This window comes from Microcaecilia unicolor, chromosome 14 (assembly GCF_901765095.1).
Source record: "Microcaecilia unicolor chromosome 14, aMicUni1.1, whole genome shotgun sequence".
In the NCBI taxonomy this organism is placed as follows: domain Eukaryota; kingdom Metazoa; phylum Chordata; class Amphibia; order Gymnophiona; family Siphonopidae; genus Microcaecilia; species Microcaecilia unicolor.
This window is the reverse complement of record NC_044044.1, coordinates 36,420,444-36,448,305: the sequence shown is the minus strand read 5'-3', so window position 1 is coordinate 36,448,305 and position 27,862 is coordinate 36,420,444. Positions and strand designations below refer to the sequence as shown.

The 27,862-nt window shown below is 44.8% G+C and overlaps 1 protein-coding gene across 1 annotated transcript in view; it reads left to right on the top strand.

Moving 5' to 3' along the window:
• Window positions 1–6,802: 6,802 nt before the first annotated feature.
• Window positions 6,803–27,862, top strand: part of LOC115458306 (immunoglobulin superfamily DCC subclass member 3-like) — a gene marked incomplete at its 5' end in the record, with an annotated part of 42,950 nt that continues 21,890 nt past the window's right edge. The window contains 5 exons of the mRNA XM_030188183.1: window positions 6,803–7,121; window positions 12,517–12,661; window positions 16,750–16,880; window positions 20,143–20,280; window positions 20,465–20,623. Of these exons, the coding sequence (XP_030044043.1) occupies window positions 6,803–7,121; window positions 12,517–12,661; window positions 16,750–16,880; window positions 20,143–20,280; window positions 20,465–20,623 (892 nt within the window). The remainder of the gene's footprint in view (window positions 7,122–12,516; window positions 12,662–16,749; window positions 16,881–20,142; window positions 20,281–20,464; window positions 20,624–27,862) is intronic.

Here is a 27,862-nt window from a genome sequence, read left to right as displayed (position 1 = left end):
CCTGTCTGACAATAGTCCTGAATGATTTTCAAGAATTTATTGAACGTGTCTGTTTTTGTCCAGGCAACAGCTTTGGGCAGTTTCAAGCTATTTGTACCCTTTGGGCAGAGTGCAAATTGATGATAGTTTTCACCAGGCGGTGAAAATTAAGCTCAGTGTGGGTCAGGTGACCCATAGGCATGGCAAGAAGGTCCTTGCAAGGTTCACAAGCCCTAGCTGTGATGACGGGGCACAATCTACATCGCTATTCAGCTGTCATGGTGAGTAGTGGCCAAGTTCAAGTTCCTGCTTTATTGTCCATCTTTATTTACAGCTCTGGTGTTTTGGAATTTTACTGTTTTGGCTGTTTTAATTTTGCACAATAAATGAGGCTTTGGCCTTCTTTAACTTACAGTTGAGTCTTCATTGTTGGTTAAGTGTCCTAGTTGCAGTGGTCGAGGGCCGGGGAGGTTAAGTTTAGGGTGATTACAAGGAAGCGGGAAGAGCAGTCACAGCTCCCCATGTTATTAATCTCTGCAGGAGCAACTTCTTCACACAAACCCTACAACATACGTATGCTTTAACTGTTTGGTTGAGAAATTGTCATAGTACAAATGAGCCCGAAAATAACTCTCAAACAATAACAAGAGTGAAATAAAGATAACATTAGGAGCAGGTTTGTATCCAACCATCCAAAGGAGAAAACAGTACATTACAGTTTTATTCCGACTCTCCTGTGCTCCCTCACCTCCCAAGCCTATCACCATCCCACAACACTTTGAACAACTGTCTGGTGTTAGTCAAAAAGTAGGTGAAGTACAAAAACATACAACCAGAAAAATCGAGAACCACAGGGTGAACAAATCAACAGCAAACACTAATACTACCAACCTCACAACTAGCCCCCTGCCTTAAATTCCTTCTCCTCCTTCAACAAAAATAAATTAGGAGCGGCTTTGTATCCAACCATCCAAAGGAGAAAACAGTGCAACATTACAGTGCAATTCCTTTTTTTTTATTCCCACCCTCTTGTGCTCCTTCACCCCTCGAGCCCCTCACCATCCCAGAGCACTGTGCCCAGAATAAAAAAAAGATGAAACCCTATTAACAATAAAACATCCAATACTAAATGTACCTAGGGGGAAAAAAAGGGGACTCTTACTCTCTTCCCATCCCTAATCTCTGTGGGCTTATAAAAGAATGAAAACAACAAAAAACCTTGGTAGATAGCAACACTACTATGGAAAGGATCCACCCCACAGAAGCAGAAGCCTGCACGGCCACATTGGTGATCTGCAAGGGCCGACTTCTACGTGGAATGTTGCTACTGTTGGAGATTCTACGTGGAATGTTGCTACTATTGGAGATTCTACATGCAATGTTGCTACTGTTGGAGATTCTACGTGGAATGTTGCTACTATTGGAGATTCTACGTGGAATGTTGCTACTATTGGAGATTCTACATGGAATGTTGCTATTCCACTAGCAACATTCCATGTAGAAGGCTGCACAGGCTTCTGTACGTGCAGGATGTCAGACTCACAGAAGCAGAAGCCTGCGCGGCCACATTGGTGATCTGCAAGGGCCGACTTCTACATGGAATGTTGCTACTGTTGGAGATTCTACATGGAATGTTGCTACTATTGGAGATTCTACATGGAATGTTGCTATTCCACTAGCAACATTCCATGTAGAAGGCTGCGCAGGCTTCTGTACGTGCAGGATGTCAGACTCACAGAAGCAGAAGCCTGCGCGGCCACACTGGTGATCTGCAAGGGCCGACTTCTACATGGAATGTTGCTAGTGGAATAGCAACATTCCATGTAGAATCTCAAATAGTAGCAACAGTGGAGGAGTGGCCTAGTGGTTAGGGTGGTGGACTTTGGTCCTGAGGAACTGAGTTTGATTCCCACTTCAGGCACAGGCAGCTCCTTGTGACTCTGGGCAAGTCACTTAACCCTCCCATTGCCCCATGTAAGCCGCATTGCGCCTGCCATGAGTGGGAAAGCGCAGGGTACAAACGAAATAAAATAAATTCGTCCGGAACCAACAATATTAAAGTGTATTTAGGACTAAGCGCACTCTCCGTGAGGCTCCCAGGTAGCTGCTAATGACTTTTCCCTCCACAGTCAGGACCCTACAGACCACCGCTCCTCCAGCATTAGGACGTGAAAACGGTTTTGCCAGCTCCAATATGAAGGCAGTACCTTACTGACCCTTACACTTAGAATAGTATTTTTTTTTGCAAATCAATCCCACTTTACGAAGGAACAAGCGAGTGCTCTTGCCTTGTATCCTCAGGGATTCATAGTTTTCTAGCAAGCATCCCGCCGGGATTAGTGGGAGTCGTTGACCTGTAATTTTGTCCAAATAGCGTAAGACTAAACCCCAGAAACATGTCACTTTGGGGCAAGCCCAAAAAGCATGAAAAAAGGAGATTTGTCAATTACATTTAAAAGAAATAGGCACGTCTACCTGGCCAGAGAAATACGCCCGCAGCTGTGTAAAACCAGCAAGAAATAGCACCCAGAATTGTCACTTATGGAGACACAAACTCACTGACAATCCTGGGATTCTCTTTATAAAATGCTAAAGCGACTGCACAATGTTCCTAAATATTTATGGGTCTCTATGTGATATAAACCTGCATATAATTCAGAAATAGAGACCACCTCTCCTCTTAATGTAACTGAGCGCTGCAATGGAAAAACAGACTGCCAGATTCCACGGATTTAATATAATGCTGCAATAGAAAAACATCACCTGGATGTTGCAATCTCGCCAGACTGAGCATAGTTCCATTTGTGTGAAATACACAATCTACCAAAGACGCTCCCCTCTGCTTTGGCAATGTGCAAATGCCTCAGAATCTAACTGGGAGAAGATTTGGCACCTGTGGGCCCCCCCACCCCACCCTTAAATCAGCTCTCACCAGTATGAAAATACTCGGTGTCACACTTGATCGCAACCTTACCCTCGAGAGCCAAGTAAACTCTGTAACAAAATGTTGTATTCAATATGGAAGCTCAAACGATTAAAACCTTTCTTCCCAAGAGCAGCTTTTCGATACCTAATACAATCAATGGGCCTAAGCCATGCAGATTATTGCAATGGAATCTACGCGGGCTGCAAAGAAACAACTCATAAAAAAACTCCAGACCGCCCAAAATACAGCAGCCAGGCTGATATTCAGCAAAACACGCTTCGAAAGTGCTAAACCCCTCCGAGAAAAGTTGCATTGGCTCCCAATCAAAGAACAGATCATCTTCAAAATCTGCACCTTAGTCCACAAAATCATGTACGGCGTAGTCCCAGGATACATGACAGACCTTATAGACTTACCAATAAGAAACAAAGTCAGATCGTCAAGATTCTACCTAAACCTACACTACCCAAATTGCAAAAGACTGAAATACAAAACAACTGACGCAGCCAGCTTCTCCTACATAAGCACACAATTATGGAATGGGCTCCCAAAAGCTGTGAAAACAATCCACGACCACTTGAACTTTAGGAAATCACTAAAAACCTACCTCTTCAAAAAGGCCTACCTCAACGACCCCACGTAACCCTCTTCACCTACCAACACAGCATGACTATGATCGAACAGGACATCACGCAATCTCCATCCATTCCGTCCCTCCACTTTGTATTTGTTATCCACCAACTGGGCAAACGTCTCTGACGGTACTATGTAAGCCACATTGAGCCTGCAAATAGGTGGGAAAATGTGGGGTACAAATGCAATAAATAAATAAATCCCACAGAGAGCATACCAAGATACTACTATGAAAAAGAATAAAAGTAGGTTGTATATTCTCTTTCAGGAGCTGCGAGTGAGGACGCTGGAAGCAATACTTGGGGACACGTGGTTATAACCAATGGTTGACAAGCAGTGTTTAATAAGGGGTGGCTGGAGCCCAGCTCTGGCCACCTTGTTGGCCAAGGGAAAGGGGAGGGGACTTGATATACCACCTTTCTGTGGTTACAATCAAAGCGATTTACATATTATATTTGTCTACTTATTTTGTACCTGGGGCAATGACTGGATGGACTGTGCAGGTCTTTATCTGACTTTGTCTGTCTAGAAACCAGTCACCAAGATAGCGAAGTAAATAAGTGAAATGATATTTTCTTATGTAAGGTAAACCCACGTCTCATCTGGCCCAAGGTCCAAATAAGTATTTCAATTGCATTTTTGTTTTATTTCCCCCCCAGAAGAATTTACAAATTATTTTGTGTAAGTGAGGTAGGTCTTTTTTGTAATCTACAACATTTTATAATCTTGGATTATTGTCTCCACGACAAATCCGATTTTGGGTAGATCGTCAAGTGGCTGTGTACTGTATAAGAGACTCCTTATGCCTCTTCTAGGAAACTGCAAAATCTGAATATTTAATCTGATTTGGTTATGAATTTATATGTCCTTTTTTACACTGGTCATTTGTAATGAATGATGGTACAACAAATATTCCAAATAAATCATAAATTGTGGACCTGTCACTCCAAGGCACATATTTGGCCGGGAGTCGCAATCAGTTTAGGCTCAGCTGAATTCTGCAGCCCTGCAAGTGGTCCCTTCTTAGCTGACTATTTTGGACGTTTTTGAACACGATAAGACACCCAAGATTGGCTTGTTCTCCTCAGATCAAAACAGGAAGCTTCCTTCCTTCTGATCCAGAAGACCTTCACCAAGCAGGTTGGCTTAAGATGTATGTAAGACACAGGTGCCCCATTGTCCATCTATCCTCTAGTTTCACTAATATGATTCTCATAGGTCTCTATTGACAGGAACAACTCTGATTCCAGACTTCCTCTGAGCAATTCAGGCACGCTAAGAATATCCTGCTTCCAGGTGATCAGAGTGGAAAATATGCTGTTTCTTATACTAACCCTCTACCTTCTGCTTAAAAAAAAAAAACAAAAGTCTATATCTATCTTTCTCTCTCTCTCATCTTTACCTTCAACCACAATATCCTAGATCTTCAAATGGAAAAAGATGATCCCTCTAGTGCTCTGAGGGCCAAAACCTTTACACGCAAGCACCGATTCTCACGAAATTCCTTTCTCTAACTCCTGCCACAGTCAGGATTGCTGATCACCTCAGTCTGCACGGTATCTCACTTTCACAACCCAAGAAGTCATGGCTTGGTTTTACTATTTCTACCTCCTACGCAGAAACCTCCAGTACCTTAGGGGCCCTTTGACTTTTTAGCCGCGCGGAAAATCGGAACTACTGCAGGTCTAACGCGGCCTCTGGCGGTAGTTCTACCCCTCCCCCCCAGTGCACGACATTTCCGGCACTACTGGAAATTCCAGAAAAATATTAGTGCTGAGGGGTACCCGGCAGTAATCAGGCAGCACTACATGCTCCGGTGATCTCATAACCCGTTCACTGCTACTGATCTCAGATCTGGTGCACTGGATGATCTGCTAAACTATATACACTGGGCTCCATCCAGATGGCGTATTTCAGCAGACTGAACCAAGTTTTCTCTCTCAGATTTTACCAGTTCCAACTTAAACAGCCTATAAGGATTTTTATTCCCCCTAGAGTTTCACTCTTTGGCCTCTTCCCATTCAGGTGAAAAGACTTTAGATTGTTAAAGAGCCGCATCTAAAAAAAAGATATAGTGGAATTAGAAAAGGTACAGAGAAAGGCGACAAAAATGATAAAGGGGATGGGACGACTTCCCTATGAGGAAAGGCTAAAGCGGCTAGGGCTCTTCAGCTTGGAGAAAAGGCGGCTGAGGGGAGATACGATAGAGGTCTATAAAATAATGAGTGGAGTTGAACGGGTAGATGTGAAGCGTCTGTTCACGTTTTGCAAAAATACTAGGACTAGGGGGCATGCGATGAAGCTACTATGTAGTAAATTTAAAATGAATCGGAGAAAAATTTTCTTCGCTCAACGTGTAATTAAAACTCTGGAATTCGTTGTCAGAGAATGTGGTAAAGGCGGTTAGCTTAGCAGAGTTTAAAAAAGGTTTGGATGGCTTCCTAAAGGAAAAGTCCATAGACCGTTATTAAATGGACTTGGGGAAGATCCACTATTTCTGGGATAAGCAGTATAAAATGTTTTGTACTTTTTTGGGATCTTGCCAGGTATTTGTGACCTGGATTGGCCACTGTTGGAAACAGGAAGCTGGGCTTGATGGACCTTTGGTCTTTCCCAGTATGACAATACTTACATAATTATCTATATGATTTTTATCGTAGATGTACCATTTCTACTGCTTGCAGACTGGATTCATTTTAAAAGCCAGAGTGCTGCCAGTTTCTATATCCATGAAAGCTACTTGCACCCCAACAATTCGGTCCCCCTAACCCATTTACAACTATGAAACACCTGTTTGGTCATGTGGTAATGCAAAGATTTTCTACATTAAAACTCCACTCTTGCAGAACTTATCCATGGGCCTGCTGCAAATTAAAGTGTGAGCAGCACCATAGCTGGTTGATCATGTTCCAGGAGTTGATGTGCAACAGTTGCCTTGTATGGCTGATTTATCTTGCTCCGTCAATGGAGAAAGCAGGTGGCTTACCTGGGAGATACAATCAGCAACACAATCCCTCCCACCTCCCTGAGAGTTGAGCCATAAGCTATACAGTGAGAGACTGTGTAAATTCAGTACTGGTTCTGATCTGTAAGAGCGATTGCATTCTTAGCACCATCATCCCACTTGTATAAATTCCGTTCTGCAGACTATGGGGGGATGCTGGCTATATGTGAACTACTTTACTATGGGGCTGATATGCTGGGGAGGGTGTCTTCTTTGCCCTCTCGTTGAGGATGGGTTGACTTACACTTGCTATTCTCCTTGTAGGGTTGGGGCAGGCCTCTTCCGCAGAAATGGCTTTTGTGGTGGAACCAGCAGATGTTATTGCTGTGAGAGACCGGCCTCTAGTGCTGAACTGTCTGCTGGATGGAGAGCCCCCTATCAGCATCACGTGGCACAAGAATGGCTTCCCCCTGGTGAATAACTCTCATACCTCTATCCTGCGCAATGGCTCCCTGCGCATCGAGACTTTCCACAAGCGGCGAGGCCTCAGCAACGAGACAGATGTTGGGGAATATCACTGTGCTGCACAGAACCGTTACGGGCTACTGGTGAGCCGCAAAGCCAAAGTCTTCCTAGCATGTGAGTATGAACTACCCATCCTTCACACACATGGGAATCAAGAGAGAAAAACCTTGAAGGGAATTAGGGGCCCATGAATGAGGTTAACCAGAAGAAACTGCATGTTTTCTCTGTTACGTGTACTTACAGTTCAACCCCTGAGATCAAACGTTAGGTCAATATCAAGAGCTCAGCATGGTCTCCTCTTGGCTTTTTGGCTGAGACTGGAAACCTGCACAATGTAAAGTGAGGGAGGCTGTTAAAGTCTTTGGGGACAAGGACTGAACAGGAATAGTGAATCTCACAGCACAAAGAGCAAGTGGCAGTCTTGATGTTACATAGGTAGGGCAGCCCATGGGAGGGGGGGGGGGATCTCAGCGATTTGAGCCTCATTTGCATGTCAGTAGGGAATGTACAGTGGGGCCACCATGTGCAAACACTAGTCGCCTAGTGGTGGGACCAGGATACATTTATGGCTTTGGCTCCTTGCACGTTATTCCTGGGCACATTGCACAGAATTCTGCCAGGCAGCAGCATCAAAAGTTGGACAGCTCAGAAATCTCTCTCCCTGTTTGAGGGACGGTACACATGTCCTCTGGCCCCAACAGTTCATTTGCACTGCGCAGCCATACAGAGCCTGTGCAGTTCAAAAGAACAGTCAGGCCCAGGATGGCAAAGGAGGAGGACAGAGCCAGGTTGACTATTTCTGTTCAGTCCTGACCCCACTGGGATCAGGTGGCCATCAGGGGAGAGATGGAGGCTGGAGAAAGCTCAGAGGGAGTGATGTGTGCTGCGGGGTAAGGGGGCTGAGAAGCTAATGGGAGTATAAGAAAGGGGAGGGGAGGGGTGGCTGGAATGTGTGCAGGGAAAGGGAGGGGGCTGGAGAACGCTGAAATGAATGGTGTGTTATGGGAAAGGGGGGGCTATGAAGCTAGGGGTTGTGTGCACCACAGGACAGAGAGGGGGTGGAGGGACAGAAACCTGCAGTGCAGTACAGTGGATGGAGGATTGGGGCTGGAGAAAGCTGTGGGGGGGTATCTGACATGGTGATTAGGAAAGAGAAAGGAGAATGTGAGGCAGGGCGAAACAGAAGAGGTGTGAGAGTGCTGAGGAGGGGGGGGAGAAATAAGGAGAGTTGAGGTTATGTGCCCAGAAGAGGGGGAGAAAATAAGGTGGATATATGGGCCTGGGGGTGGGGGAGGGGTGATCTTGGATTCCCCAGAAGCTTAGCTGGTGGTTGGGATGCGGGGATACTGCTGGGCAGACTTATACGGTCTGTGCCCTGAAAAAGACAGGTACAAATCAAGGTAAGGTATACACATATGAGTTTATCGTGGGCAGACTAGATGGACCGTGCAGGTCTTTTTCTGCCGTCATCTACTATGTCACTATGACATAACTGGGATCTTACAGGGAGTTAGTGAGAAAGAATGAGGGGGGCACTGAATCTTGAGGGGTGGAGACACAGAGAACTAGGAAAGGAAGAAAGTTGCTAGGAAGGAGAGAACAGATAAACAGAGAGGAGGTGGGACAAGGGGGAGAAAACTTGGAGGTATTTACCCTGGAAGGGGCAGAGAAAGCTGGGGGCTAAATCTACTAGTCAGGGAATAGTGTTCAACCTAAGAAAGAATTGGGGAAGGTGGAAACCGAGAAGGAAAAAAGCTTGGGGAGGGGATTTTCTGTTTAGGGGAGGAGTCAGGCCTTATGATTAAAAGATTAAAAACACAGAATTTGCCTGGTGTAGCAGGGTAGTCGCGGTGCGCAGTAACTGGCCTTCCTGCTCCCTTGCCTTGGGCTGGTTGGTCCTTGGAGCGTAATAGTCAGAGCTCTCTCTGAGATGGGGGAAGACCCACCCTTGCAGCTGCTCTCGGACCCCACATTATTGCTGTCTGTCCCAGTCTGCTGACCTTTACGTAACCTGTGCAGGATCTGTCACCCCTGAATTATCCCTGTTGAACCTGATAACAAATGAGAGACTTGGGGGTTGGGTAAGGGGAGGGTGCATTTACATTTCAATGAGCAGGATCCAAATGGCCAGCTGTTGGGGTCAATAGAAAGACACTCCTCCCCCTCTTCGGGATGAGATGGGGAGGGAGGCTGGCTGTAAGGTCTCTGCCTTGAGCAGCAATCAGACCTGAGAAAGCAATGCAGAGATTTTCAGAGGGGTCATGGGATGAATGTTTTTCCCTTGCTAGCTAGCCTCCTGCTTCCTATGAAATCTCTTTCTCTGCCTTGTGCTCTGTTTGGGTGCTTGCAAGCAAGTGATCTTTCTTCCCTGGCTCTCTGCATCTGGTACTTGCTGTCAACTGCTGAGCAAGTTATAAATAGGAACAACAAATATTAATAAAAATCTCTGTAGGCAAATGGCAGAAGCCTAAGAAATAAGATGGGAGAGTTAGAATATATCGCACTAAATGAAAAATTAGATATAATAGGCATCTCTGAGACCTGGTGGAAGGAGGATAACCAGTGGGACACTGTCATACCGGGGTACAACAAATTATATCGTATTGACAGGGTGGATCGAATTGGTGGAGGGGTAGCATTGTATATTAACAAAAGCCTTGAATCAAATAGATTGAAAATTCTGCAGGAAACAAAACACTTCTTGGAATCACTGTGGATTGAAATTCCACGTGTAAAGGGGAAAAGGATAGTGATAGGAGTGTACTACCGTCCACCTGACCAGGATGAACAGACGGATGCAGAAATGTTAAAGGAAATTAACACACTGGGCAACACAATAATGGGTGATTTCAATTACCCCCAAAATTGACTAGGTAAATGTAACATCAGTACAGCAGAAAAGTACCAACAGCCTTCAGAAACGGGACACAGTTCCTTTAATTTTCAAAATCAATATTCCAGTACAGACCCGACACGGGCCGTGTTTCAGTGCACAGCGCCTGCGTCAGGGGTGTTTTTGCTGGTACAAATATAACATCAGGGCATGCTAGGAAGGTAAAACTCCTTGACAACATCAAGGACTGCTTTATGGAGCAGCTGGTTCAGGAACCCACAAGAGGGGAACAATTCTAGACTAGAGAGCTGCATGGGAATGGGGTTAGTGGGGGTTCCCTCCAGGTCCAGGGGACTCCTGTGGAGATGGACGCAGGTCCTGCAGGGATCCCAAAGGGATGGGCACAGGTCCTGTGGAAGTGTAGTGCCAGGCAGGGGCGTAGCCAGATGGCCACTTTTGGATGGGCCTGAGCCCAAGGTGGGTGGGCATGGAATTCTACTACTACTACTATTTAACATTTCTAAAGCGCTACTAGGGTTACGCAGCGCTGTACAATTTAACATAGAATTCGCCCCTCTCCCCCTCGGTACCCCTCTCGGTTTGCTCCTCTCTCCACCCCTCCCTGCCCACAAACCCCAAATATTAAATACTTCAGCTGGCGGGGATAGCCAAACCGCCTCCTCAAGCAGCCAGCACTTGCCTCAAACGAATGCTGTTGCTAGCAGGTCGTGCACGCTCAGTACTTTTGCACGTGTGAAAACTGAACATTTGCAGGAGCGCTGGCTGCCCAAGGAGAGAAAATCTTCAGCTGGCAAGGATTGGGGATCTCCACCAGCCACAGCAAGAGTGTCACAATTTTGGGTGGGCCTGAGTCCAAAGTGGGTGGGCCCTGGCCCACCCAGGCCCACCTGTGGCTACGCCACTGGTGCCAGACCAGCCTACCTCTCCTTTCTTTGTGCCATGACAATTATAATAGCACTAAAAAAAATGAATGGATATGGTTGATAGCATTGAAATCCCCATAAGCACGGAAAGGGGAAGTTATCAACATAGGCTATGTTGAGTTCTTTTCCCACAGGGGATGGGTGAAAATTTCTGTCCCTGTTCAACTCTCTATTCTAGACCTAGTCCTGAGTGCAGCACATGATCTGTGCAGGAGGTAATGGTGCTGGAACCACTTGATAACAGTAATCATAACACGATCAGATTTCATATAATCTCTGAAGTACACACAGGATTATGTTAACTTTCAAAAAGGAGACTATGATAAAATGACAAGAATGGTATTAAAAAAAAAAAGACCTTGAGAGGAACAGCTGCAAAGTTACAAAATGTACATCAGGTGTGGATGCTGTTAAAAAATACTATCCAGGAAACCCAGACCAGATATATTCCATGTATTAAAAAAGGGGAGGACAGGAGCATGGCAAAAAGTAAGGTGAAGGAAGCCATTAAAGATAAAATCCTTCAGAAAATGAACGGAGGAGCCGACAGAAAATAGTTAAGAAGCAGCATAAGGAAAAGGAGCTGGGACTTGATATACCGCCTTTCTGTGGTTACAGTCAAAGCGGTTTACATATTATATATACAGGCACTTATTTTGTACCTGGGGCAATGGAGGGTTAAGTGACTTCCCCAGAGTCACAAGGAGCTGCAGTGGGAATCAAACTCAGTTCCCCAGGATCAAACTCCACTGCACTAACCACTAGGCTACTCCTCCACTAGCAACATTCCATGTGGAAGCCTGCCCTTGCAGATCACCAATGCGGCCACGCAGGCTTCTGTTTCTGTGAGTCTGACATCCTGCACGTAACGTGCATGTCATCAGACTCACAGAAACAGAAGCCTGCGCGGCCGCATTGGTGATCTGCAAGGGCAGGCTTCTACATGGAATTTTGCTAGTGGAATAGCAACGTTCCATATAGAATCTCAAATAGTAGCAACGGAATCTCAAATAGTAGCAACATTCCATGTCGATTCTCGAATAGTAGCAACAGAATCTCAAATAGGGAAAGGGAAATGGGACTTGATATACTGCCTTTCTGAGGTTTTTGCAACTACATTCAAAGCGGTTTACATATATTCAGGTGCTTATTTTGTACCTGGGGCAATGGAGGGTTAAGTGACTTGCCCAGAGTCACAAGAAGCTGTAGTAGGAATTGAGGTTCTCAGGCCGCTGCACTAACCATTAAGCTACTCCTTAGTGAAGGCCAGCAACAAGGAGAAAAATGAGCAACGTTATAAGCCTGTGGAAAGACCAGGAGCAGCAGAAAGCGCCTGGTAGCATGTGAGAGGGCTGGAGGCACTGGATAGTTTCCAAGTTCATTACAATCTCACACATCAAGTAATATGAGGCCAATATGAGAACACAGAAGAGCCTAGGGTTCCAGAGTAGCCATGTGGTCACCTAGCAAGTGCCAGACAGCCCTTGATATGAGTAAGTGGGAGATCCAAGTTCATATGAGGATGACCAACAACAGCACATGAAGGGACTGCAGGTGTCAGAGCACCTGGAATTGGTACAAGTACTAATTTCTAAAGCGAAGAGAGACATATGTAGGACTGTACAAAGACACTTAATGGTTGCTGGTGTCGGAGAGCTATTGATAGGATCACATTGGAAGGCTGCTGGCTCTGGTTTAATGGACATATTTTTGTTGTTCCTCTTACTTGCAGCATTGCCCAAATTTCACTTGCACCCAGAATCGATGGTGGTAGAAGAGGGCGGGGTTGCCCGCTTTCAGTGTCTTATCCATGGAGTTCCAGAGGCTATGATCACCTGGGAATGCAACCGCACCACACTGCAGACAGATGATTACCGGTAAGTCATGACACCGGGCAGGACACGTGCATGTCAGCATTCCTCATCGTCCACTAGACCAGTCCAGATGAATGGATTTTGCCCTCCTACCAGCAGTTGGACAGAGAACAAACACTTGTGAGCCCTATGTAGAGCACTATGCAGCCAATTTCTCTTCAGTTTTCTGTCTCCAGCAGATGGTAAATGGGCATCCCGTACAGCTGAGGCAGGGTTGCCAAGGGCGAGGGCAAAATTCTTCCTGCCTGTTTCCAGGTCTATCTTCTCCTGCGTGCTGCCCAGCACCCTGATGGTTGCATTAACTCAATATCGTGTTAATACAATCATCCGGGTTCTGGCACGGACAGAAGCAGTGCAGGAGAGAACAAAGTGAGGCAGCAAACAGAAATGTCCAGCACGGCGGCCCGAGTGTGGGGGGATGGGGATGTGGTGCAGCACAGCAGTGGCCCAAGTGGGGGGGGGGGGCATAGGGGGTGCACGCCTGGTCTGGGTTGATCCCAAATGTCCTGACAAAGATGACGTATAAAAGCTGTTTTGGTCTTTGTCAACTAAGCCTCCAAATGCTCACTGCCTGCCATTTGTTACGAGCATGAACATAAGACAATGTCCCTGCGTAATATTACTTTAGCTGCCGGCCAAAAAACAGAAAGCTGATCTAAATGAGATTCATTATGGAAAACATACGTTGCCCGTTTATCATGTAGGTATTTCTGGAAATCAGGATCCCGATAGAAATAAGAGGCACCATGATCATAAATCTTTAATAAAGCTGGGTAGATAAGCATGAAACGAACTTGGGCCTCATGGAGTGCTTAACAAATGGGTGAGAAGTGCCTCCAACGTTCCCGCAACGATGAGAAATAATCCTGAAAGTTCTTTACGCTAGACCCCTCATATGTCAAAGTCTCCCTCTTTTGATGGAAGATTCTTACAATCTCAACTTTGTGCACATAATTGCGTACCTTAATAACAACGCAGGGCCGGTTGCCACCATCCTGCTGACAGCCCACTCTTTCCAAGCACAGAGGGCCCGTGCTATCAGACAGGGCAAATTCAGACAACAGCCAGCGCTCCAATCGTGCTGGTAAGACTCAATCAGGCACCAACTCTGGGACCCCAATAAACCAGAGGTTATCTCTCCATGAGCGTTTTTCTAATTCATCTGGTTTATCCACTTGCTCATGAACTTGCTTTCGCAGAGCTTCCATCTGCTCAGTTATCGGGTTCCCGGCGTCTTCCAGTGCAGAAACTCATTATTCAAGGTCTCCACTATCAGTACTTCCATGTTTGAAAGCTGCTCCAACAACTCCCCAAGGTGCGGCTCTAAGGCATGCTCGACTGCCTCTGTAAGTTGGGTCAGCTACATAACTGTGAAGGCAGCGGTCACGGGATTCACAGTCGGCGCCATTTTAGCTTCACTACTGCCCTGCGCCTTCTCAGTGTCCTTTCTGGTAGATTCCCCGGTCATTGCATTATCCACTCAGGTCACAAAGTTGTCCATGCACCAGGTAAGCTGAGGTTACATCTGGCCAGCTCGACTCATTCTTGTTAGAGGAACATACAAGAAAAGAGTCCCGGAGAGGACCAGTAGCACTTCTAGCCCTCTCAGCTGATCTCATGACTCTCAAATTTAGATATTTTAATAGTTATCTTTTGTTTCAGAAAGGGTTGAAAACTTGGTTGTTTGAGATATCTGCTTCAGTGAATGATATTTTATGGACTTCCTATATATGACTGAGATTGACTAATTTTTGTGTATAATTAAAAATGTCATTTGTGTAATTCCCAGGTTTTCTTGGTACCTTCTTAGCTGAGATTAGTCTTAGAGTCCACCGCTTGAGTGGTTTACCTTTCTTCTGTGTGAATAGTAATTTAGGGTTTCCACCAATGCAGAATCCCTCGTACCTCCTTGTGCATTCAATTGTGGAGTCCTAAAGGATTTAATACTGTCACCATTACTTTTTAATCTCTCTCTTTCTCTTTTCCCATGCCTTACCTGGTGAAGGTGGCATTAGCAGGGTTTGCTTATGGAAATGACACCTTACTTGTAGATTACACCGACCCAACCTCTCTCGCCCTTATTCCACCAAATACTTGCCTTGAGGCTATATCCACTTGGCTTTTTCATCATTATCCCAAGTTAAATCCTGCTAAAACCCATATTTGGGAAAGCGAAATACGAAAGCGCCAAACCCCTAAGAGAAAAGCTGCATTGGCTCCCTTTAAAAGAATGAATTGCGTTCAAAGTTTGCACCCTGGTCCACAAAATCTTTCACGGGGAAGCTCCGACCTATATGTCAGACCTCGTAGACTTGCCTACTAGGAATGCAAAAAGATCATCACGAACATTCCTCAATCTCCACTACCCCAGTTGCAAAGGATTGAAATATAAATCCACATACGCATCCAGCTTCTCCTACGTATGCACACAACTATGGAACGCATTACCGAAGGCCATAAAATCAATACTTGACCTAACAATCTTCCGTAGACTGCTGAAAATGACCTGTTCAAGAAGGCTTACCATAATGTTCCATCTTATATACAAAATAAATAGACTTTACACGAACTAGACAAAACCGAACTCTTGACACTTGACTGTTAACCTCGCTGCTATTAAAGAAAGCTACACAATACGCACTACCAATCTATTTCCTAAATTGAAGATGACATCTCTATAGTCGACGACCTAACTTATGCTACAACTCATTTTATCACTTAGAAACCTCTATGCAATGCCATAATGCATTCCTCTGTACCATGTACGTATACAACTAAATGTATTACCATTTGAAATTCTGTACCCGGAACTGGCGATCGCCATTACGGCATAATGTGAGCCACATTGAGCCTGCAAATAGGTGGGAAAATGTGGGATACAAATGCTACAAATAAAATAAATAAATGATATGGATTTCAGGAAGGCCTTTTCCTCCAACCATCTCTCCTTGCCTCGAAAGTTCACCTGTCACGCTTACCAACTCTCTTCTACATTGAATTGCTTTTAGACTAGGTGAGGTCTCTCTTGGCAAGAAGAACTCCTCATGCATGGAACTAACAGGCAAGTCCCGGGGTCCATGGTTGATTCCTACAGCTATGGCATTTGGTATGTTTTGGGGAAAATCTCGAGTGCTCCTTTGTCATTGCACCCAAACATTGTACATTTCTTGAAAAGTGTAACTCACCTTTGACAACCAGTTCATTGGTGTTCCTTTGTTGGGATCTGTGCCTGCGGACTCTGTTCTTCTCCATTGGAGCTATTGAGGCAGACATCTTTGAAACCACTTATTCTGAAGGCAATGTTCCTGATGGCTATTTCCTTTGTGAGAAACAGATTTCAGAACTACAGTTTTTTCTATGCGTTGTTACAAAAACAAACTGAGGAGCTACACGGTGCCTTATATAGGGCAGGGTTCACAAGTGTGTTTTTGTTCTCTATCTGCTGATAAGGGGAGAAAACTCATTCATCTGGACTGGTCTGGTAGAACTCAAGGAAGGAAAATTAGCAGGTAAGACCACATTTTACCTTCCTCACTGCCTGGGAGTCCCTGGGAAGGGCAGTTTGTCAATAACATGATATGCCAGATGAAACGAACTTGACTTCTTGAAATTATTGCATATGGCACAACGGACTGTTTTTGTAATATTTTGGTTTTCGGGATGGGCTATAAATCAGAACCAGACTTTGCAAGATTTGTGACCTGTTTAACAAACTGAACTTTCCTTTTCAATCATTCTCTGGGTGTACAGCCAGGACAGGACTACCTTCAGTCTTGCCTGCTCTTTTCTATTCAGTTTGTAATAACACACTCCTCTCTCAGATCCCCACAAATGTTTGGGTGAGATGGCAAGAGCTGGTGATCCACTCCCTCAGCTCCTGAGAGACTTGTGTGTGTTGTACAGTGGACTGTGACACTCCAGGTGGAGGCTCTCCGGGGACACTATTGCAGGTTTTGGTTATCAATGTGTTGTGCACCTAACCCATACCAGACTGTCACACCCTGAAATGAGGGTGGCAGGTGAAGGGCTTCTCCAGTCGTGTGAGATGTTACTCAATCTTAATCCTCTTCTCCTATCTATCTCTTTCCCAGTTTAACTCTGCTCCCAGCAGGGATCCTTCAGATCACAGGTGTGCAACATACAGACAAGGGCGTGTACCGCTGCGTGGCAAGCAACATTGCCAATACCAGATATAGCCAGGAGGCTCAGCTCTCAATTACCGGTGAGTCTTGACACCTCCAGGACAGATAAATGTATGGTATATTTCTGCGATCACCAAACCATGGAACCTACAAAACTATTATAGCTTCTGTTTTATGAACATTGGAAAGAATTATGTATAAGAAATCAATGTCCTTCTCTGTCAACCAGCAGGATTTAAACAGTCGCACAAGTGGGCGATGTGATTACCTCAAGGGTTCCCACACTGCTGCCAGCCTCAAAATACTTCAGATACAGATGTGTTACACTCTCTCTACATGCTGATTCCCCCCCCCCCCCCCATGTTATTTTTTTTGTTTTGGTAGACTTTTTTCCCCCTATACCTTATCCAAATATATCATAAAATATGTTTTGGTTTGTTTTGTATAATTGAGTTTGACAGAGGCACTATTTAACATGGTTAATAAAGGGGGGGGGGGGGGGGGGAGGTATATGGGGGTGGAGGTTAAGGTTCTCAGGGATTAGAAAATATAAAATGTTAATGTTTCAATCATGTCATACATCATTTGTGGGAACCGAATAAACGAGATATCATAGTCCACAAACTAACAACGATATGCATCCAGAAGTACATTCAAATATGCAAATTAACATCGCAAACTAGTCCACATAAGGCGGCACTAAAAATGCTTAGTAAACAGGGTCCCTAGAGGAAAAAAACAAATCTAAGCCTAATTATCACCAAATAATAAACTATTACGTAAGGCTTAATTTTCTCCAACAGGATGAGGACTAGAAAAATATAACAATTATTCCCACTTGTTACCAGACACTTACAAGGAAATTTCAGGAAAAAAAAAAGATTCCCACAGCCAAAACCTTAGGCTTCAACTGCAAAAAAGCCCTTCGCCTTCACTGAGTAGGTCTGGCAACATCAGGAAAAATTAATTTTCTGTGAGAAATACACCTTTAAGACTAACAGTGTAGCTCATTTACTAAAAGGTTCTTGTGATGATTCAAGAAATCTTGAGATATCCAAACTATCAGAGGACTTAATATCATATGCTCCCTCCTGATTAAGCACCTTACAACCTTTATGCAAATAATCAAAATGACTGATCCTCAAGTTTTCATAAGGCATTTGTACTACCTCCTTCTGATACAGCTTAAGGAGTTCCAGTAGAGCCAGAAAATGAGATACAGGAAAATGTAAAAAACCTAACACTGTTGGATACTTATTCAAGTAGGGAGGGAGGGAGGGCAGGACAGTGTGGCTTCCTACCTCTGTTGTCCACAAAAAGCAGATAAGCAATTATCGCTTTCTCCTTGGATAAGTTAGGGGGGGAAGGGAGGTAATGCCGTCACATTCTCAAGGGTGATTCCTAAGCTCCAGGGATGCTTTGGAATTTCTCCTGTGGGACAACCTGCAATGTCTATTGGGTGGATGGTGACATAAGTTATTCCCTCAAGCAAAAAGGGTCTGCATTACTGGTTTTTCAAAGGTACTTCCTGCCTTGCAGTATTCCAGCAAAAGCCACGGTCCTTACCAAGGACCTCAACCCTTCCCCCAGCTTCTGGAAAGTTCTTTGTGCTACAGTCATTTCTTCCCACGTGTATTACAACATCAACCTTAAGATTAGAAGATTGGAGGCCCAGAGGATGGCCTTCCATCCTATACCTCCACCACAGAAGTATAAGCTGCAGAAAGTCGACTCAGGGATTGTAGCATCTGCCACTCCCTGTGCACCTGTACAAACATGACCTCTTGGATATCCACCTAACTGTTTATCCCAGGATTTGCATTATAACCATTCGATCATTATGGGAAGCTGCTTTGTGAGATCTTCATTGACCCCTGATGCAAGCGAGAACACCAAAACACGGGCCGTGTCGGGTCCTAGAATAAATTTTGGCTTCTACATTCTTTGCCTCCAGCTACTGTTTCATCTGAAGGGCCACTTCACGGGTTGTTTTGATTTTTTATACTGTGGGTTACCGATTCACTTTGGTCTACTCACCTAAACAAGACAGTAAAGCAGAATAGACAACTGCTGTAACGATACCAAAGTATCAGCCCCAAATCTTTCTGAGGGGAACTTGAATGTGAAATGGTGTCTTCAGTGCAGTTTTAAAGTGGCTAAGCGAAGTCTCAAATGAATATAACACAGTAAAGCATTGTGATACAGTGAACGAGGGTTGAGGGTGGGTCTTCACAAAAACACAGCCGGACAAGGTTGTAAACATTAAATAACTACTTTATTAACTTAAACCTGAGGCCTGTTACTTCACAGGGCTAGGAACAAAGGTAAAGTCTCTTATCTTCAGAGTGGGAAACGTCTTAGCATGGGCCTGTGGCCAACAGGACCCAAAACACGGTCTACGGCCTGTGACTGATACGCCCCAAACACAGTTTATAGTTTCTCTCTATGAATTTCCAGCTCTGGCTCCAGCTAGACCTCAGAACAAGGCTCACAAGTCTTCAGATAAGAGATTGGCTTACCTCAGCCGGGTCACAGCAGCTGGAGGTATTCAGTATAGACATATGCTAGGGCTTTGGTTCTTCCTTCCCTGGGCCTCCTTAACTCCACTCTGGCCTTGACTTTTATACTTCCTGATTCCTGTCCTTTTAGCTCTATCCCTCCCTGGTCGGGACTAGTGGTTTTAAGGTGTCTTAGATTTCCTGAGTGATTATCCTTAAGGGTGAGGGCAGTGTTCTATAAACCCCCTCAGAAGCATTTTAAAGTATCTAAACGACAATGCCAAAGCAGGTACTGCATGTCCAGTCCAACCACAGTGGCACAAAGAAATACGGAGGACTAAATTACAATACAAATTCTACCACAAAACACAATACATAATTAACATTAAAAAGCAGCAGTTCCAAAGGGAAGAAGCGCTGACATTATACATTCCTTGAAAGAAGAGTCACTTCCGAGATATGCATGGGCAGTGCAGAAACAACTGCATCGTGGGCCACCAAGAAAATGTGGATCGGCAGCCTGTGATTGTATATGGGAGACTGAAGATAACAATGTAAAAACCCCTCTGGAAAAATAATTAACTTTCAATAAAATAAGAGCAGCTTTCTCAACTTTTTAATTGCTAAAAAAAAAGAAAGGATTGCTGAGACTAGGATCAATATGAGTGATTGAGGGCATGAGTTACAAATAGGCCATTATACTGCCTTACTAATGAATGCATCTATGTTGCTAGTTTTTCAGGTTTCACAGTTTGGTGATCATTCTGGTTTTATTGCAAACGTTGGGTTCATGTGTTTTTTGGCTTGTGCACTTTTTTTTAGGTTTTTTTTTTTCTCTCCACAGTTTCTGCTCCCAGAAATTATCAGGAGCCCGTGATCCTCTCTGGCCCTCAGAATCTGACCCTCACAGTGCACCAGACAGCCATCTTGGAATGCATCGCTACAGGCAACCCACGCCCCATTGTCTCCTGGAGCCGGTTGGGTAAGCAGGACCTAATACCTGTCTGTATGTGGAGAGCGATTTCAGGGAGGAAGCTATATCAGTCCATCATTTCTCCTGAGAGTAATCCATTCAAATCCGAACCTGATCTACCCACTACAGTCAGGTGCTAAAACACTGTGTCACTTATATCCTGGGTCATTCCGTCCTCTTCTCCTTCTTGCAGATGGTCGCTCGATAGGTGTGGAAGGAATTCAGGTCCTAGGAACGGGTAACCTCATGATTGCTGATGTTTCTTTGAAACATTCAGGAGTTTACGTGTGTGCCGCCAACAGACCTGGTACTCGTGTTCGTAGAACTGCACAAGGGATGCTGATGGTGCAAGGTGAGTGTGGGAAAAGTTTTAAAAAAGACAAAGAAAGAAAGAAACAGAAGTCAGAATGTCAACCAAGCAAGTGCCCAAGCTGGAGAAAACATTTCTAGCATCTCCCCCAAAAGTGGCCCATAGTCCGTGATGACACCCTCCGTCTCCTCATTATTTTTTTAAGGGGGTCTTTTACAAAGGCACGCTAGTGTTTTTAGCATGCGCTAAGTGTTACAGATGCCCATAGGAATATATGAATTCCTCAATCAAAGAAGTTTCACATACATTTTCTTCAAAACCACACCCTTAACTTTAGCATTTTACTTTCTTTAAATTTTTATGCAGTGACCTCAGCGATGCTCATTGCCAGCAAAAGTTTTTCAGGAAATGTAAACAGCAACCACCCTCTTCATCGGTTCACTTAATTGCATTTCTCCATTTTTTAAGAAAAGTTTTTGTTTTATATATATATATATATATTTTTTTTTTAATTAACTTTTCTTTTAGATCTTTTTTTCGAACGGACCTATTTCGCTCAGAATTGAACTGTCTCAAGGACATTCCCCTATAACAGAAAAAACCAACATCAGTGCATCTATCAGCATTACCCGAAATCCCTGTATTTCCCAGGACTCAAGCATGGAAAAATTCAAACTTATATCTCTATCTAGGTCTTACCCGACTCTTTTAGCACCAGCTCTGCTATAGGGGAATTGATTTATTGGAGTTTTAGCTGAGTAGCTATGAATTATATACTGTATACACCAAGGGTACCTTATATAAATTTGACTGGAATAAGCCATTGATTGAGTATATCATAGGAATATATGGCCATCTCTAACATTTAGCGCTTGCTTATTTACTCCTTTGTAAACGGAACCCCAAGTACTTAATATCCCGCCTTTCACAGCGAATCAAAGCAGTGTACAATATTAAATAAAAGCAAAAAATAGAGCAGATTCAGTCGAAAGAGAGCCATCAGTCTGCTTTCTTTTACTTCGTCTCTTCTCTACGGAAGACCCTTCCATTAACCCTTTCTTCTGAGCAGTCTTAACTCCACTTTAAATCATTGCTGAAGACCCATTTCTTCATCTTAAGCTTTCCCTTTTGCTACTTCTTCTGATGGTCCTGGACCAGAATTGCTGCCTACTTGATGTTTATTTTGATTTGTGTTCTTTTTAGTTTTTCTGTCTGTTCTTTTCTCCCAGTCTTTCTTTCCTGTCATATTTTGTAGTTCTTTTCCGATTCATTTTAATGATATCGTACACCGCTCTGATATGCCTATGAAGCGCAGTATAGCAGATGTTAAATAAACGAAACTAAACTAACAAGGTAGGAGAGGGCAGCGCAGAATGATGGGAGGGTGTAGGAGGAGACAGAGGTATAGGGTAGTGGATTAAAGCACTGTACACTGGGTAACTTTTCCGTTGGGAGTCCCAGAAAAGCCTCTGTCCTCTTTGTCTGCCTCCGTCTTCTTCGCCCTTGTCAGACCAGTCCAGAAGACTGGATTATGCTCACTCCTAGCAGATGGAGGCAGAGAACAGATGTCAGAATCCAGTGTAGCCAGGAGGGTGTCTGATAGGGCTGAAGAGGAATCTGTGTAAGGGAGCCCCCAATGGCACAGTCCCCTATTGGCATCCTCTCCCTACAAACAATAAATGGACCAGAACCTTTTGACTAATGTAATTCAGCTGTTCTCTTTGGGGCAATAGATATTTCCCTGCTTTTCTCCTCTTCCCCTAGTGGGGGTTGCAAGCGGGATAATGTGTACTGTACTTAACGGCTCCTGCCTGTACTTGCATGACCTTTAAAGTTGTGAAGGGGGGGGCAGATGTAGGAAAGTAGCAAGCCAGCCAGGAAGACAAATTACTAGGAGGCTACCGAGTCTTCTGATTGCAGGTGAGGGATGAGGTCACTATAGGAAATGTACAACCTGCAGCAGGTGGACTCTGCCATAGTTATACTATCTATCTGCCACTGAGCAGTCCAGAGCTACAGGGTGAGGCCTTCAATGCTATATCTGAAATTCCCTCTATTGGTGAGGGTTTGAGCATGGTGGCCCTTCCCTCATGGAGGCATCTGCAGTGTGAACAGTGGCAGATCTGTTTTCACACATGCTGCAATATAAACAGACTATGTATCCACCTGTGCATTTACTGAGGGTGATTCCTGTGCTCTACAGCGGGTGGGGCGTCTCTGCCCTTGGTGAGACTGCAAATCTATTTCTCCCTGCTTTGCTGTTGCATCAGGCCTTTAATATATTACAGAGAATGGAGAGCAGCACTCCTTGCCCCCACCCCCCCCTGGCTGTTGAGAGCCTTCCTTCCTCTTCCTTACCAATTTGTTCTGCCACAGGGTGGTTCTGCATCTGTGCATCCCTGCAGAGTTCTAGGGGGGTGAGGCATCCCTGTTGAATCTTGGAGGGCATGCGGTCCAATATGATCTCTCTGCTTTCCAGCAAACATCTGGAGTGGATTTTTTCTTTCAGGGAGCTAGAGGAGGATGCTACAAACATTTGACTTTCCTTCTTTTTATTTTCATAAATTATCTACAATCAACTTTACAACCATCTCAGACTCCAATATATTTGGGCCTTTCATAGATAACTAACACCTTGATAGAGATCCCAAAAATCTCATGAACAAATTCTCACTGCACAGTTAACTGAAGGTATGTGATTCAAGACAGAAGAGGTCAATTTCTGGTGAGTCCAGCAGACTTGGGCTAGAACAGGCTGGTGACAGCCATCTTCCTCTTAGTTGCTGATGGCTAGCAGGGCTTCAGCAAGGAGAATTATTCTGAACTGGGAAAGACATTGGAAACCGAGCAAGGAGGAGAAGAAGCAAGGACATTGGAATCAAACTAGCAAGAGATCTGAGGAAGCAGGTATCTAACGCCAGGGACAAAGAAAGAGACCAAGTTCTGGCAACTTGCTGCCTGGAGTTCTTTGTGGACAGCAGAATAAGTAATCCACATGGTTTGTGGCATTGTTCCTGATGCCTCTGAAACAGTGGGTTCCTCCCAGAGCCCCAAAAGATTTACTGTGCCAGCTTTCCCTCCTCAGCTAGTGTGCCTCCTCCTTCCTGGTCCATACATAGCCAAGCAGTCTGAGGAGGAGAGTGAGATGCAGCTGTAGAAGTTAAATAGTTCATCCTCTAGAAGGTGGGCAGAATGTGCTGTTTATGGAGAACCCCACATATAGGCAAGAAACCTAGCTTTGTCCATAGATAAGCAAGATAGAGAATTGCATACAATAGGTGACTGAAAAGCTAAGAAGTCTAGGTGACTTCAGCTCTGGTTTGGTCCTCAACTGGTTGAAGGGACAGCATAATACAGGTTGTGCTGCTCAGAGGCTGAAACGTTTAGGTAGCCTTGTAGGAGACCAATACAAAGATAGAGTCAGAAGAGTTATGCATGACCTGAAGGAGTGAACAGAAGACCATGTAGTTGATGGGCATGGATGGAAGATGATGGAGACCTGGTGGTAGCAAAAGGCCACACAATCACAGATCCGTGTGACACGGTCTTTTAGGGTCAGAGCAGACGACAACCTGATGAGTTTCTGTGATTTGGAGGAGATAGTGAAGGAGTGCTCCTTGGCAGTACGGAGTGTGGAGAGATGCTTCCTGAGGGTTGGCATGTGGAGGCAGGAAAAAAAAGGCAAGGATAAAGGGCTCATGATTCTCCTGTCAGTATTCAGCTGGCCGTGGTCAGCATTTATTTTTAATGCACTGAACATGGGCTGCTAAATTAGAACCAGATATTCAATGCTGGGTCATCTGCACCAGAACCTATGCAAGTCACGGCCAATGTTCAGTCAGGACCTGCATAAGACATCTGTGCATATCCTGACCAAAGATCAGCTGGGACCCACATAAGGGGATTAGTCACCTCCAGCCCCACGTTCCAATTCCCCCCCTAGAAAAGCACCCCTTTCTGGTGCCCCCCCAAGCAGACTGGCACTTCTGGGAGCACCATTAACCCCCAGAAGGCCCCTCTGGACTACCCTCCTATTCCATGGTGGCCTAGTGGTCTTCAGGGCAGGAGCTGTCTTACCTAGAGGAGGGGACAAAGACAGAATTCCAGCTGGAACCCAGAAGCTATGTGGGTGCTGGCCAATATTCAGTACTGGCACCTGCACAGTTAAGCGGGCGAAGTTAGGGCTCATTGTTGCAGTTGGCCGGGTCTTGCCACTTGTTGGTCAGTCCTATCTGCCTGCTTAGCTATGCGAGTGCTGGCACTGAATATTGCTGGTACCCTCATGCCTGCTGGCTCCTCCCTGCCTCTACCTCCAGACCTCCCTTTCTAATGGCCAGTGAGCCATGAGGTTCAAGTACAAAAAAACATTTTAAGCTTCCTAGTAGAAGGGCTACCAGTGGCACCCACTATCCAAAAAGTGCTGCTTGCATTCCAATGCCCCTTCACCTGCACCATCTTCCGAAACTCTGCAGACTCTGGACGTGGTATTGTCCAGGGTCCTGAAATGATGGAGACAATCTCTATTCTCTTTCAAGGATGGCGTAGAGCTGCCTCTGACAAGCTTGTGAGATCCTCCAGCCTAACTGGGGACATATCCTTGAAGAAAGTTTTCATGGGCTGCCCCACTGGGTGCATGGCGAGTGTCAACAGCCCTGCGGAGGTCTCATCTGTTTTTGATGCCAGGATAACAGTCCAGTCTCTATGAGTTGGACAGATGTGCCTTCCCTGGTGCTAGGGAGAGGGTCAACACCTATGTGTCCTCCCCTCAGCATGACAGAAAGAGAGTCACCACGTGGTCTGGCTGGTGGCATTCCTAGTACTGGTAGAGCTCCTTACTACTTCCTGGATGCAGACAGTACTTACACTGATTTAGACAGTGGTCCCACTCTGGGTAGCCTCTGAACCTGCTGGCCCTTGTGCAGTGCATGCATCTGGGCTAGTCATGGTGCAGGTCGAGGCACTGACAGCAGATGGCAAGTGGGTCTGTGATGGACATCTTCGTTTTGCAGGGACAGTGCTTGAATCCGGGTGGTGTGGCTGCTATCAGGAAAAGGAAGATGAAGCTGGCCAAACGGAATTCAGTGGCTCCAACAAAACTTTTCTACTAACAGCTAAACTAACTTTTTTCATTTTTTGTAAATCTCAAAAAGGTGACACAACTGTGGCTGCCAACCAAAGAAGAAACTGAGGATCACGTGGTCTGCTGCACATGCGGGAAAAACTGTCTCAGAGGTCTGAGAACTGTCCCAATCCTGTCAAAATGTTGTTGTCCACAATTTGTGGCTGGTTTTCATTATGACAAAAAGCAAGATATGAAATGTAAAAGTGCAGTTTGTACTTTCACAGCTGATTCAGTAAGTCTGGAGCATGCGATATGGTGTAGTAGGTAGTGATCGTGACACTGTGGGATGTCGGTCTGTTATACTGAAGCAGGAAACCACTTTATAAGTTTCATTAAAGTTTTGAAAGTCAGCTAGAAAACAGGTGCATCTTAATTCCCACATTCTTCCCGAAGCCCTTTCAGAACAGAATAAGTTTGACTATCTGGTTAGATTTTTCTTTTTTTTTTCTTGAGAGCTCTTGATCTCATTGACATACAGAACTGACACCTCTTTTCTTTGCTGAAAGCTTTGTAGAGAGGAATAAATTTCATTTGTTTGCCCAGGCTCCACCTCCCTTATGAAAAGGGTTGATGACCCCAGTGTCTGGGCTTTGTGATCTGGAAGCCCCGCTGCAGTCTGCCCTCCCTGATGAATTGCTCTGTCTTGGTAATGTAGTCACAACAGTTTAAGCTCATAGTCTGCCCCCTTTCTTCCCTGAATACAACATCTGGGGCCTCTAGCCTTTCTCACACTAATACTGAGACCTGGGGCTGAAGGAAGGGAAGGGAGCAGGAAGACAGGACAGCTGGTGATTTGAATGTAGAGATGCCAGAGTGGACACTTCAGGCTGTGCATATGTGTATATCTGCATGTGTATTGGGAATGTTTCTCTGTATTCATGTGTAGACAGTGTCCCCACCTCCCCTAATTACCCAGAAGTACGTCCAGCTTATGTTACCCTGAGAAAGGGGTCAGAAGAAAACTTGCATATGATGGAAAGGATAAATTAAGCAGAACTGTAAGCACTTGGAAAAGGGGGTCTGGGCAGATTCCTGAAGGAAAAGTCCATTGATCGTTATTAAATTTTGGGGTTTTGCCAGGTTCTTGGGGCCTGGATTGGCCGCTGTCGGAGACAGAGTGCTGGGCTTGATGGACCTTTGGTCTTCTCCCAGCGTGGCAGTGCTTATGTACTTATGTCTGTCACTCAGGTGGAAGTTAGGCAGCAGACTAGTTTAATCTGATACCCGAGTCCAACTTCATTTTCCAAGTTCTAGGAGCACAGTGTCTGGTTATAATACTGAGAAATGCTGCCCTCTGCCGACTCACAGCTGCTCAAAGGGCTGACGGTACTAAACCATTCATACTTTTCTATAGATCTTTTCTTTAATGCACCAAGAAGTTAGAACTCCTGCAGCAACATTTAACCTTCAATGTTCTCGTAAATGTATTATAAAGTTTTCTTTGAACCTCAATAGCTACATTATTTTTTCATCTTAAGAACCGGGGGCTCCTAGAACCTTGGTAGCATGTTTAACTGATCGATAAGATATAACCTGGCCGTTTGCCAACTTCTAAGTTTCCTGTTTTTGCCTTTTTCCTTACTTTTGATCCCCTCCCCCTCCCAAACACACACACACCTTTTTTTGGTCTAAGTGGGCTGCCTGGATACTTTATTATGTCTTTACGTTATTTTTCCTTTTTTTTTTTTTTATTGTTATTTGTCATAAGTGAAGCTGTTTTCTTGTTATGCTTGTTGAAACCTATATGAATATAAAAAGAAGTGACACATCTGTGTCATATAGTGGAATTGGAAAAGGTGCAGAGAAGGGCGACAAAGATGATACAGGGGATGGGATGACTTCCCTATTAGGATAGGCTGAGGCTGGGGCTGGGGCTCTTCAGCTTGGAGAAAAGGCGGCTGCAGGGAGATATGATTGAGGTCTATAAGATAATGAGTGGAATGGAACGGGTCGATGTGGAGCGTCTGTTTACACTTTCCAAAAACACTAGGACAAGGGGGCATGCGATCAAGCTGTAGTGTGGTAAATTTAAAACGAATCGGAGGAAATTTTTCTTCACTCGACGCGTAGTTAAACTCTGGAATTCGCTGCCGGAAAAGGTGGTTAAGGCGGTTAACTTAGCGGACTTCAAAAAAGGGTTGGACGGCTTCCTGGAGGAA